At 48.9% G+C, this 14,690-nt stretch overlaps 1 protein-coding gene across 1 annotated transcript in view; it reads right to left on the bottom strand.

The window, feature by feature from the left end:
• Positions 1–7,145: 7,145 nt before the first annotated feature.
• cdon (cell adhesion associated, oncogene regulated) overlaps positions 7,146–14,690 on the bottom strand; it is a 43,890-nt gene continuing 36,345 nt past the window's right edge. Inside the window, exons 18-22 of the mRNA XM_061216916.1 lie at positions 14,047–14,238; positions 13,306–13,589; positions 12,758–12,837; positions 9,606–9,877; positions 7,146–8,891 (exon numbers count right to left, since the gene is read on the bottom strand). Coding sequence (XP_061072900.1) covers positions 8,734–8,891; positions 9,606–9,877; positions 12,758–12,837; positions 13,306–13,589; positions 14,047–14,238 — 986 coding nt within the window. The 3' untranslated portion in view covers positions 7,146–8,733. The remainder of the gene's footprint in view (positions 8,892–9,605; positions 9,878–12,757; positions 12,838–13,305; positions 13,590–14,046; positions 14,239–14,690) is intronic.

Raw genomic sequence — 14,690 nt, 5'->3', positions numbered from 1 at the left:
CCTGAGTGGTGTCAAAGGAAAGAGCAGTAGCCAGAGTCCAGTGTTTTTCTGCCCATCTGTCGGTCTGTATTTCTGTCTGTCTGTCTGTCTGCTTCAAGAAGATGGCGGGGATGTGCGTGGGTGCCCGTTACAGCAGGACCTGAGCCGTGCGGTGGGTGGCAGGGTGTAGGGCGGAAGCTGCCGGAATGAGTGAGGGGGTTGGGGGGGCTTCAGACACAGCTGTGTGAGCGTGAGCAGTAGCCCCCGGAACCCCCCCACAGCCCCAACGGACAACGAGCCACAGCCTTGCAGCACGCAGTACATAAACTCCACACGCTACATTAGAGCCCAAAGCCCTTACACTGATGCCCCTCTGCGACACATAAACCAAGCCCTCAGCCCACCCCCATCCCATCCCAGCATCTCACACTAAAACCTAAACCCACACCACCTCTATCACATCACAGCATCTCACACTTAAACCCCCCCCCGCCCCCCGCCCCATCCCAGCATCTCACACTTAAACCTAAACCCACACCCCCCATCCCATCCCAGCATCTCACACTAAAACCTCACTTAAACCAAGCCCTCAGCCCACCCCCCATCCCATCCCAGCATCTCACACTTAAACCTAAACCCACACCCCCCTCTATCACATCACAGCATCTCACACTTAACACTTTTAGGGTTTTAATTTACTCTGGAGTTCAGAAAGCGGGGAGCGGGCCTGGGCCTTAGGATCTAGACTCGCTCGCACACACTCACTCACACACACACACACACACACACACACAGACTCCAGGCTTGGAGCTTGGATCCCTCTCTTCCACAGCGCACAGGGGCAAAGGGACTCTCTAGCGACCCAGGAGCAGCCTCTGTCCTGGGGCCGCAGCGGGGACCTCCCCAGCTGGAGTGGGGAAGGAGAGAGAGAGGAGAGGGAGAGCGGGAAAGAGAGGGAGAGAGAAGTAATATGGAGGGAGATGGGAACCTCATAGTTGCAGGCAGACAGACAGACAGACAGAAAAACTAAATGCATTTGGTTTTAATAAAGTTTTTTGAATGTACAAATTAAAGTATTATTCTCCTGTGAATTGCAACATTTACAACACAAATCAAATAAGAAGGCAGGCATTATGAGCCGACTCTGGTGCAGTCTGAAAACCTCGGGGACACGAGCTAACGAACGAGCGATCCCGGCCGAACTGATGACAGTAAATTCCGAGAAGGAATTCTGATGGAATTTGGCGGGGGAGAAGGGTGGCTCCGTTTGGGCGGTTTTCCCCTGTCGTATTTCTGGACCTCCGGTCCCACTCCTCCCGTCGCACCCACCCGGACCCCTCCCTGAAGCCTGAAGCCTGAAGCCAGGCTGTTTTTACTGACCACTTCTGCATCTGCATCTGTCAGCCCTCTGGCCGTCTTCTATAAAAAGCTGGCCTCCAGAAAATAAAAAGAGTAAAAATGGAGTCTCTGCTAATTAGAGCTTTCTTTTGGGGCGTACTCAGAGGAGGGTGGGGAGGTGGACCAGCGGTTTGGAGGGCAGAGCTGCTTGGGGGGCGGGGGGGCCGGGGTGGGGCGATTTTGCCAGGGGGTATTTGGGTCAGTGGTGGCAGTGGTAATGGCTGTGTTTGTCAAAAGAACCCCCCCACCACACACACACACACACACACTATTCTCTGCTTTAACTCTCCCCGGGCGATGTTACCCACGTACCCGTTGCATGCTGAACGGCCCAGTCGTGGGTTTCCACACCATGGGTGCTTCCCAACACTGGAATAACCCATCCTCCCACCCACAGGCAGATGCTGATCACAGAAGGCTCAACAGAGCTACCAGCCCCAGAATCCCTCAATAATAAATGACGAGGTGGCAGAGTCAGTGACACACTACACCTGTCGTCCTGCGTATACCTGTTACCTGGCCATCAGCAGAGGGGCGGCGGTAGGACTGCCTGTGAATAATTCAGGCCCGATCAGACGCTGGTTTGTGGGGCTCCAGCCGCAGACAGTACCTGTGTGTGTGGCAGCTGCAGACTCCTACGGCTGTAAACAGGGTTTGGAGAGCCTCAGGAACAGCCTGTCCCACTCCCTGAAAGTTCAAGGCTTGCAGGGAGTTTCCTCTGGGTTACGACACCATGGGGACTGGATTAGAAAGAGCTCTTAACTTCTGCCTGGCTGCCTATCTGCTCCCAGGTCTCCTACAAGGTAAGAGGGGAGGTTAGGGGGGGGATAAGAGGGGAGGTTAGGAGGGGTATGAGGGAAGGTTAGGGGGGGTAAGATGAAAGGTTGGGGGGGAATAAGAGGAGAGGTTAGGGGGGGTAAGTGGGAAGGTTCAGGGGGGTGACAGTGGGAAATAGCTGCTTGAAAGCTGGGCACGTAACTCGTAACTCAAGGCTGGAGGCTGAATATCCAGGTGGACTTGGAGCATTTTTCCTTGAAAGTCCCTCTGGGATCTGCACCAGTGTTTTCCAATTTTAACAGCTTCAAAAAGCAGGGACACTCAAATCTGGCCCAGGAGGTTGGTTGTTCTGCTGTTCTGACTAATTTAGACCAGGGACATCTGGGCCCTGTTTCACAAAGCAGGATTTCTGACTTAGCTGGGTAATTTCACTGAGTAAAACCTTCAAAGTAGGATTACTGAGTTAGCTGGATAAGTGTACTGAGTAAAACCCACAAAGCAGGATTACTGAGTTATCTGGATAACTGCAAGTTGTAAAACCCCGGAACCCTCCAAAATCTGGAACAAGCTAAAAAGAGCTCTTCCAGGTTTAATTAGTGTAGCCATCCAGCTAACTCAGAAAATCCTGCTTTGTGAAACAGGGCCCAGGTGAATGGAGCAATAAGGCAAACATCCATTATCCCTCAGGCTGACTAGAAAATCAACAGCACTATTGCTCTCAGTAGGGAGATCCAAACATCCCTCATCTAGCATTTGAAACGCCAATATCTGCAGCAGTGCTATTGACATTGGTTACATCCTTATAATTTGTTATTTAGCTGATAATTCCTCATTTAGGGGCAGCCTATAGCTTATTGGCTAAGCTACATGACTGGAAGGTTGGTGGTTCAAGCCCCGGTGTAGCCACGATAAGATCTGCACAGCTGTTGGACCCTTGAGTAAGGCCCTTAACCTCGCATTGTCCCCTGCTTAGTCTAATCAAGTAGAAGCTGCTTTGGATGAAAGCATCAGCTAAATAACAAACTGTTATTATTATATCCTCCCTGTGTGTTTCTGAAGGCCTGGAGATCCCAGACCCCAGGGAGGTGGAATACATCCGGGCTCAGGTCACGGGCGTGGCCGGAGAGTCGGTGACCCTGGGCTGCGGCTCCACCCTGCCTAGCCTCTACATCTGGGGCTACACCCACCCGGGAAGCCGCGGCAACCGAGCCCTGGCCTACAACTATGGCCACGGCCCGAAGGTCCAGCGCCTCACCGACAGCCTGGGGCACATCCGGGTGCCCCTCAACACCTCGTCCCTGGTCATCGAGCGCCTCCAGCCCAGCGCCGGGGGGCTGTACACCTGCCAGGCCCTGTACGACTCGCCCGAGGGCCCCAGGGTGGCCTTCTACGACACCCAGCTGGAGGTCCTGGAGGACTGGGAACCAGGAAGTGCTCCTGTCTGACCCCCAGCGCTGCGTTCTGATTAGAGCGAAGGGCCGGCCAATCATCAAGCTTTCTCTGGCACAAAGATTCACTCAGATTCCAGCAACGCTCCTTTCCCTGTTCTGAAACTGGAGCATGTTTGTGCCAGAGAAAGCTGGATGCAGCTTGAGACTGAAATGCAGAAGAAAACACAAGGAAGAAAAATAAATGGCATACATTACAACTGGGGGATGCAGACGGTACTGTTGCTATGACACGGCTGTAGGCATTCATTCTTTGGATTCAGGGACATTTGTAACTATTGTTTGTTCTATAATTTCTGAAATCTTTCATACCCTGACATAGTTTGTTTGTGTTTGTGAAAATGCACAGGGCCAACACCTGTGATTCTGCATTACTGTCCTGGTGTTTCACAAATCCATTAAAATGTGAAACCACTTTACTGTAACACCAAGGATCTTCCTCATGTGATCCTGTCCAGATCTTACCTCACCATTCCAGCTTTTCATTTATCTCATCGACACTTAAAATACACTTTTAAATAAAAGAAAAATGAAATGTACAGGCTGTAAATATTTAAAAGTTTAAATTATACAGCAGTGGGATTGGCCAAGAAGACAAGAAGGCTCTAATGATATTTATTTTTTACATTCCAACTGAATATTTTGATCTCTCCATCTGTCAACAGTCACACTTTCACAAACGCAGTCGAGCAATATGGATCAAAATTTTGAGACATTAGGAACCATCTGGCACATGAAAATGATTGGCAGGTCCAGCAAATGGTAAGTCAACAACAGGGGATATTCACAGAGCACTTTTCATAAGCTGTACCACTTCATTATACTATGATAGCCATCATCAGTGGAATTAAGTAAAGCTGACGGATGGATGACGACACAGCTAAATGTCATATTATCTCATAAGATATGAAGCGAAAGATCTCTACCTGTCGATCACCTGACCGGGTCATTCCAGCGAGGCGTAGTGAAAGATGGTAATAATGACTGCTGATGACCCCTTTGAGGTTAGAAATCAGGCCCCTTTCTGACCCTTCATGACCTTTCCTGTATGACAGGCTGCACAAGAAAACCCATTTTGAAGAGGCCAGTGAAGTGACAAGCTCAATTCATGAGAAGTAATCCATTCTCTGCGCATGAGAGCCAGAACGAGTGAGCGAGAGAGCGAGAGAGAATAGCAGGTGCGTGCGAGGGGAGAAGTGGTCATTGTGTTAACAGTTCCACTCAGCCGCGGTGGGGAAGGAATTCTGGGACGGACAATGGCCGCTGGTGTCTTCCTGCGCTTTAATGAAGGTGGGGGGGTACAGTGAGTGAGCGCCGGCGAGGGACAGCAGCCATCGACAGACGGACGAGAGGAAGAAATAAAGCCCCTCTCAGAAACGGTCATCGCCCTGTCTGCTCAACCGCATCATCAGAAGCTCTGTCAGCATATATGATATTTACACCCCTTCTCATTCGCTGACACTCGCCATCTCTCAGTTATTAACCGCAAGACCGGAAATCCAAAACCGCACAAGCCAAAATAAACTGTCTATACATGCTGAATTCACACATAAAGATCGCACTGTGCAATCTAGTAGGGTTTTACAGAAATGTATATATTTTTATTTTGTTGGCTTTGTATTGGATTTATAATGTAATCGTGAATATGAGCTTTGAGGGCATATATATCCATGATGTTCCAAATTTTATTTTGATAATCCTATTGTTAGGCCTTTTTTTATTTAAAGAAAGAGGCAATACAACAGGAACTGTGTCACTGTCCAAATACTTATGCACCGCACTATATTTGGCCAGGTCTGCCAGTATGAACATTTATGGTTCATAGGGAACACAGAGACTACACTTTCCCATATCTTTCTAAGATCTATTGTCTATAATGTGCATTTAATCGAGCGAACGGCCCGGAACAAAAGCTTTATGAACAGAAAACAAATCATCCAGCCCATCTTCGCTTCATGCTCTGACTTGCGGGACTAACTGAAATTAGAATTGCAGTAAAGGACCCTGATGGTCTGTACACAACCTGTGAAAGCACAGCAGAGCTATGGAAGGTGCCACTATTTGAGCACGATTCTCACTCAAAATGAGGGTTTAGACCGTGCTCATAAATCACCCTTGCTCAACGTTTGTGATCCACAGTAAAACAGTACAGATGATTCAAATATATTACAAATATTTAAAATAGAAGTGGTACTGTGTGCTAATGGCAACCTTAAATACCCAGCTCTGGAACACCACTACGGCTGTAAAAGTTATTTTGAGAGAATCAGGTCATCTACGCTCAGTTGGCAAAATTTAGGCAGACCAAACGTCCTCCCAAAGAGAAAAGGGAGCCAAACATAAACTTGTTAGAAGCGGCACGGGACAGCGTCCAACGCATTACCCCAAAAGTGCGTCATCCGGCAAGCAAGGGGCGATGACGCATCAGGCCACAACCTGTTCCCAATTAGGTGAATTAGCTAACAAGTCACTCAAATGCTCCAGATAAATGTGCTTAATACCCATGGGAATGTTGGGAAATGGTGGAACAAGAACAGCTGAAGAACAAGGCAGATGAACGTTCTCTCTCACAGGACTCATTAACATCAACAGCCAATTAAATGGTACATGTCTGCATTTATACAGCGCCTTTATCCAATTGATGCTTCTCATTCACCCATCCACACACAGTCACACTCACACGGCTATTGGCTGCCATGCAAGGCACCAACCAGCTCATCAGGAGCAATTGGGGGTTAGGTGTCATGCTCAGGGACACTTCAACAGACCCAGGGTGGGATCAAACCGGCAACCCTCTGACTGCCAGAGGCTGTCCTTATTCTTTCTTAACAAGCATTTCAATGAGACTTAAAATCTTTTTTTCTTCTCCAATAATTTTTTAGGTCCTCTAAAGTTCCAAGTTTTCTTACCCCCTTGCGAATGATGAAATAATTAAAACTGTCACCTCAGTGGCAATATTTTTGTCTTATTTAGCAAAATAAATAATAAAAATATGATGTTAAGTCTAAGACTAAAATATTTGTTGAGATTACCGAGTTAGTTGGATAACTCAGTAATCCTGTTTCAGGATACGAGCAAAACCTGGAACCCTCACTGGAATGTGGACTGAAGTAAAAAGAGCTGTTCCAGGTTTCACTCAGAGCAGTTATCCGGCTAACTCAGTAATCCCGTTCCATGCCCCAGGCCCCAGGTTTTCATTCTGCTGCGACGGGAGTCTGGCTAGCTTCCAGCGAAGTCCTCCGACAGTAAATCAGCGGTGGGTCTGGCCTTCTGAAGACGCTCTGGAGCTGGGAATGCGATGGGAGGTGATGATTCAGGCCAAGTGAATCATGGGCCTGCAGCAGAATGCTAACGGCCCTGCAGGGAAAGTAATTTCACAAACTCCCGTCTTTCCAGATGCTCCAGGCTCCGGAGAGGGAGAGAGCATCTGGGGCCAAGACGATAAAAGTCTCCAAAATACTTTTCAGGGCTGTTTCCAGTTAATCAGGGGACAGATCCTCCTTCAGCACATGGTGGAAGAACAAAGGAGATAAGAACAGGGAGTCTCTTCCATAGGTTCTCTTTATAATATCACAAAACTTTACACAAAAACAGGTTAAACTCCACCCCAACCGCAACGAGCCAAACGAAAATAAAATAAAAAATAAAAAAATTTCAACAACCAAAAACAAAAGAAAGCATAAATAATATAAAAGAAACTTTTTTTTCTTAAAACAGATACATTCATATGAAATAATATTTTACTACTACAAAAAATAAATAAGTCATCTAAAGAGTTTTTGATCTTTAAAAAAAAAAAATCTTTTTTTTTTCTCCATTTGTGGGCTGTAGTCTGATCGTGTCCTGCTCCCCCCTCCCCCCATGTCTCCCAGCCTGATCTGAGGTCAACAGAGTCCATGTCTCTCATTGTCTCTGATCATGCAGACGTGCGTCTCCCAGACTGGTCTGAGATCAGCGGTGTCTCTCATTGTCTCTGATCATGCAGGCGTGCGTCTCCCAGACTGGTCTGAGATCAGCGTTGTCTCTCATTGTCTCTGATCATGCAGACGTGCGTCTCCCAGACTGGTCTGAGATCAGCGGTGTCTCTCATTGTCTCTGACCATCAGAAGAAGCTGGTCGTCCCGTCTCTCTGTCCTCCATCTCCCTCATCCATTTCCCTTTTCCCTCGTTCACTCTCTGATGCGTGTGTGTAGGAGGGTGTGTGTGTATGACTCTGTGTGAGTGCGAGAGAGAGACTGTGTGAGGGTGGGTGTGTGTGCACGTGTGTGTGTGTGTACATGTATGACAGTGTGTGTGAGAGAGAGACTTTGTGTTGGTGTACATGTATAGGTTCAGATCTCCTGTGTGCGTATGACAGTGTGTGTGTGTGTGTGTGTGTGTGTGGGAGAGTAAGGCTGAGTGTGTGTGTGTGAGTGTGTGTGTATGAGTGTGTGTGTACATGTATAGGTTCAAATCTCCTGTGTGTGTGTGTGTGTGTGTGTGTATGACAGTGTGGGTGTTTGTGTGTATGACAGTATGTGTGTGTGTGTGTGAGAGAGAGAGAGTGTGTGTGGGTGTGGGTGTGTGTGGGAGAGTAAGACTGAGTGTGTGTATGTGTGTGTGTGTATGACAGTATGTGTGTGTGTGTGTGTGAGAGAGAGAGTGTGTGGGTGTGGGTGTGTGTGTGTACAGTATGTGTGTGTGTGAGAGAGAGAGTGTGTGGGTGTGGGTGTGTGTGTGTGTACAGTATGTGTGTGTGTGAGAGAGAGAGTGTGTGGGTGTGTGTGTACAGTATGTGTGTGTGTGAGAGAGAGAGTGTGTGGGTGTGGGTGTGTGTGTGTGTGGGAGAGTAAGACTGAGTGTGTGTATGTGTGTGTGTGTATGACAGTATGTGTGTGTGTGAGAGAGAGAGTGTGTGTATGTGTGTGTGTGTGTATGACAGCATGTGTGTGTGTGAGAGAGAGAGTGTGTGGGTGTGGGTGTGTGTGTGTGTGGGAGAGTAAGACTGAGTGTGTGTATGTGTGTGTGTGTATGACAGTATGTGTGTGTGTGAGAGAGAGAGTGTGTGTATGTGTGTGTGTGTATGACAGCATGTGTGTGTGTGAGAGAGAGAGTGTGTGGGTGTGGGTGTGTGTGTGTGTACAGTATAGGTTCAGATCTCCTGCAGCTGTGGCTGTATAAGGCCTCCAGTCATACTGCCGTTGGAGATCCAGGCTGTTTTCTCCTTACAGTCCAGCTCCGGCAGCACCAGAGTCTCCCAGCACACACCCAGTCCGTCTGGGTCCTCCTCAAACAGCAGCTCCTCCCCGTCTGCATCATCATACAGGGACAGAGAGAGAGACCTGTCAATCACTCACTGGAGCTCCTCCCCATCTGCATCATCACACAGGGACAGAGACACCTGTCAATCATTCCATCTGCCTAATCTTTCCCCATCTTTACTTCCTTTTCCCAAGCTCCACATTAAAAAAAATTACTGCAGTAATAAAGAATATGGAGGAGGAAGCGGAGGAAGGAGAGGAAGAGGAGGAGAGGGGGAGAAGGAGAGAAATGAGGAGGATAAGAGGATGATTTATTTGTAGAACACATTTCAGGCCACAGGCCCAGAATGCTTCGCACAATATCAGATGCTGTGTCAGTGAGTGAGAAAGTGTGTTTCAGATCACGCTGTTCAGCCTTGCCGCTGGAGAGCCGCAGGGTGTGGCCAGTTTCTGCCTTTCAGCATTAAATCTGTGGCCAACTCAGAACCAGGAAACCAAGGACGAGATGAGTTAACTCATCACTTTATGTGATCGGTTAACTGCTGTGTAAGTGAAAACCAGCCCAAGGAGCCCAGTTGAGACCTGAATATTCATGCCGCGATGAGCTGGAACTGGCCACACTATTTAATGTTATAAAACTCGCCACCTGCAACTGGGCGAGTGGAATCACCTGCAACACTCTGAACTAACTGAAGTACGCTTAGTGACAAACACATCCCCACACACAGTCTGGTCTAAACTCTGTCCCTCTGGCTCCGCCCACCTCTTTCCTCCAATGAGCAGCACTGGTGGTCCCCTGACTGACAGCAGGAGTGCTGGGAATGGGGCGGGGTCTTGCTTCCTGGCTCCTCCTCCTCCTCGCCAGCCTTCCCGCCTCCTTCATCCCCACCGAGCGGGTGACCCTCGGAACCCTGGGATTGGGAGGTCACATGACCCAGCGGCACCATCTCCAGCGCGTCCTGCTGGCACGGCGCCGCCCGGTGCATCATGGGAAGGGACCCGCTGGAGAAGGTTCCGTTGGCTTTGGCGTAGCACCTGGGCGGCAGTGAGAAAGGCAAGGTCAGAGTCATCCTGACCTCCAGGCCCCTCTCAGATCAACAGCGTTTACATCACTGTCACTTAGCAGCTGCTCACCGTCAGGGGGATATGCACTGCTAGAGAACAGAAGTTATATGACTGACACACACACACACACACACACACACATACACACACTCTCGCACACACATATACACACACGGACACACATATACATACACACGCACAGAACTTACAAGTGACTGTGACACAGACCAGGCCAAAACCACTCAGACATATGTACAACATCACTAAAGAGCTAACGCCAGGTTATCATACCAAGACATAATCATCATAAAAGTGTTTAGGGACAGATGCAGATTAAACCTACTTAAATTCATTCATTCATTCATTCATTCATTATCCTAACCCGCTTATCCTGAACAGGGTCGCAGGGGGCTGGAGCCTATCCCAGCATACATTGGGCGAAAGGAAGGAATACACCCTGGACAGGTCGCCAGTCCATCGCAGGGCACACACACCATTCACTCACACCATTCACTCACACACTCATACCTACGGACAATTTAGACTCTCCAATCAGCCTAACCTGCATGTCTTTGGACTGTGGGAGGAAACCGGAGTACCCGGATGAAACCCACGCAGACACGGGGGAGAACATGCAAACTCCGCACAGAGAGGCCCCGGCCGACGGGGATTCAAACCCAGGACCTCCTTGCTGTGAGGCGGCAGTGCTACCCACTGCACCATCCGTGCCGCCCCTACTTATATTCATCATACAAAACTCAAATTTAGTCCAGGACTAAGCTTCATCTGTGTCTGTGAAACCAGACCATAATAACATAAATGGCACTGCCAAAGCTGCAGGTTAATTAATTGGCAGGTGAAGTGTGAAGAGGCAGTTCTTCTTTATGTGTTGGATCATCTTTAAATAAAGATTTTCAGACAAAAGCACTTTGAGTGGGATCAAGCCAATTAAATTTACCGCTGTGAAACTGACAGAACTGGGAGCCTTTATCTGGATACAAAGCGTTGATCATGTTCAGCATTATTAGCCTCTGTAGACATGTACAGCACTGTCAGATAGAAGCCAGACAAATTAATGCGATGGAAATAATTTAATCACAGAACAAAGAAAAGAAGACATTCGCGGCTGGATAAAAGAGACTGTGAAAGAGAAGTGTTGTTTAATGTATAAGAGCAGTGGATCTGAGCAGTAATCTCAGATGAAGGGCGAGACACGTATCTGTATTAATAGGGTTTTTGTTGCTTCAGCTGCTCAGGCTACGTGAGTTAATCCCAGCTGCACAGCTCTCTGATCCACACTGAAGCACCAGATCTCACAGGGCTTCAACTGGGTGTGTTGTCTCTCTCTCTCTCTCTCTCTCACGCACAGACACACACACACACACGCACATACAGTCACACATGCACATGCACATGCACATGCACACGCACACACACACACACACAGACACAGACACAGACACAGACACACACACACTGAAGCACCAGATCACACAGGGCTTCAACTGGGTGTGTTGTCTCTCTCTCTCTCTCTCTCTCACACACACAGACACACACACACACACACACACACAGTCACACATGCACATGCACATGCACATGCACACGCACACGCACAGACACACACACACACACACACACACACACACACACACACACACACACACACACACTGAAGCACCAGATCACACAGGGCTTCAACTGGGTGTGTTACATTCCACAACCACTGCACAGAGCAGCCATTTCACTCTCTCACATACACACACACATCCACACACACACTCACAAATGCACACACACGCAGACAGACACATGCACGCACACACGCATACACACACAGACACACACACACACATGCATGCATACAGACACACACACACCGACGCACACACGCACGCACAGATACACAAACACAAACAGACACACTCAAACACACACATTTGCAAACACGCAGACACATACACTCACATACAGACATGTGCATGCGCACAAAAAAGCAAACAAACACAGGCACACACATACACAGGAAGAGGGGGGGAACAAAACGGAGAAAGCCTTTGAAATGTTTCCATTCATAAAAAAGAAACCAGTGAAATCTCAGGAGGCTATCATGGGGGTGGCAGCCACACCCCCCGCCACGCTCCCCCTTCTCTATTCAAACATTTACACACACACACCCCCCCCCCTACACACACACACACACACACAGAGGTAAATAAACACAAGGATCATTACCCCAGCTGACCGGGTGTGTGCAGAATAAACTGTTAGCTCTGCAGCCTCTAAAGTACATAAACAAGCCTGGCGGGCAGTGGGGAAACAAGCGAGGCGGGGGCTGGGGGTTTGGGGAGGGGGGGGGGCACAGTCCTGGAGCCACGACCCAGGCTCACCAGTGCAGACCCCCCCCCCCCCCCCCCCCCCTTCAGTCAGCTGGTGAGACGCCCAGTAGCGCAGCAACGAGTGGCTTACACGCCAAAAAATAATGATTAACCGCACACCAATTCATCTTACTGCTCTGGCTCTGCCACAGTCTGAATTATACAAATAAAATACCCAGCAGTAATAATAATAAAGTAAGAAGAAAAATGGAGCGCTCCGTGAAGTGGTTTCCATCTTCGGCTCATGAAGGGTTTTACAGTGAAAGGGGGAATGCGTGAGTGATGCATGGCAGCCATTTTCCGCCAGAACACACAGACACAGCCACACACAGACTCATACGCATGCACAGACTCATACAGGCTCACAGACACACACAGACTACACACAGACAACACACACTGACACACACACGGATAATCTACATAAAACCAACCCAAGCCTCTCATGCCCCATCCCTCTCCTGTATCTTACCTATTATTGTTACAGAAGTTCTGGCAGCTCATGCAGTCAGAGGAATCTGATTGGGGCAACGCTGTGTACATTCCACCTCCCTGCCAATGACAAAAGAGATTTAGCCTTAAGACACGCCCCCTGGACCATTCTGCTTGTGGTTTGAAATGAGCAAAGATCCGATTTCTGCGTGTGTGTCTGTTGTACGTCGCTCTCAGCCAAATGCCATTAATGTAATGCAATGTAATGTAATGTGTGTGTCTGTGTGTGCCTGTGTCTCACCCTAAACTGATTGGCTTCTGGCCCTTGTTTATCATTTCACTTATACTTTGAAATTTGAAACTTACACAAAACCAGCTGGATGCAAACACCACTAGTGAGAATAAAGAGACCAATAAGGTCATACCGTGTTCAGATGACCGTCCGTGACTCTGAGGCATGTCCTAATATACTGTACAAATATTATTATGACAAACAATGTCTGTCTCCGACATTTCAGCGTACAATCTAATCAGGGAATGGTGATTGGATGGCGGGCTGTGACGGACAGTGGGAGGTGGGCCGCTCACGTTGTGGGGGTGGTGTGGGAGGTGCTCGTACTCCAGGGGACCGTCGTGGCTGTGGGAGTGGGAGTGGGTGTGGGTGTGCCCGTGCGGGTAGTGGGTAGACCCCGTCCCGTTGGGCAGCATCGTGCCGTTGGGCAGTTTGTGGTGGAGGTGGGGGCAGCTGGAGGGGGGCGGGGAGCCGGTGTGGCTGTAGCCGTTGATTCGGGCGGTCCCGGGCAGGGTGCTGTACTCCAGCACGTGCCCGTTCATCTCCGCAGGCTGGTACAGGTATCCGGGGGTGTCGTACTCTGGCGCAGGAGGGACGAGGGGAGTCAAAAACTCTTTCTGTTTTTTTCCTACACAACAAAGTATTTTTTGATGTTTTCATCTTGCATGTAGACAGCATTGCTAAGGCATGTAACTGATTGGCTGTTCCCAGCGTTTGCAGGCTAGAGTACTCACTGCGCAGGCTGTGACTGGCTGATTGATAGAGTGATCTGAGTGGCGGTACTCACTGTGCAGGCTGTGATTGGCTGATGGGTGATACTCACTGTATGGGCTGTGATTGGCTGATTGATAGACTGATCTGATGGGCGGTACTCACTGTGCAGGCTGTGATTGGCCGATTGATAGACTGATCTGATGGGCGGTACTCAGTGTGCAGGCTGTGATTGGCTGATAGGCAGTACTCACTGTACAGGCTGTGATTGGCTGATAGGCAGTACTCACTGTACAGGCTGTGATTGGCTGACGGGCGATACTCACTGTGCGGGCCGCTCTGCTGGCGGTTCCTCCACAGACACATGCCAATGAAGACCAGCAGGATGAGCATCATCACCCCCAGCACGCTGCCCACGATCAGGTACAGCAGCCCCCCAGCCTGGGCCGGGGGGTCCGGGGGGTAGGGGCCGGGCGGCGTGATCGGGTGCTCCCGCGGGACTCCCGGGGCCTGGCGGACTGCCCCGAAACACACCACAGTCAGGAAGTGACATCACAGCAGAAACATCCCAAACAACTGGGCCAGGCTTTCCTGCCTACAATAATACATCACACAGATATTTGCTGTAATGATCCTACTTTAAAGTGTCATAACACCCATAGCTGGACTGTAGCTGCAGAAACGGGGACCAGGAACCTACTACAAACCAACACAACCACCACCTGTTTGTAGCAAGTGTCATTTATTCCCTAATTTGGCTCCATTAAAACCAACAAATTGCTACAGTTATAAGAAGAACAAGCAAAGACTTCTCCTGGATTACCCAGAATGACTGTAGGGACTTTCAAATTTAAACAAGCAATATTGAAACATCAATATTACAACCATAATTACCACTTCACAGTGTGTATTTACAGTAGGCACATTCTCTGTGATCAGTGTAATTAAACACGCATTAAGACCATTTAAA

This window comes from Conger conger, chromosome 13 (assembly GCF_963514075.1).
Source record: "Conger conger chromosome 13, fConCon1.1, whole genome shotgun sequence".
Lineage (NCBI taxonomy): Eukaryota > Metazoa > Chordata > Actinopteri > Anguilliformes > Congridae > Conger > Conger conger.
Note: the sequence above shows the minus strand (reverse complement) of the source record. Positions and strands in the feature narration are given on the sequence as shown.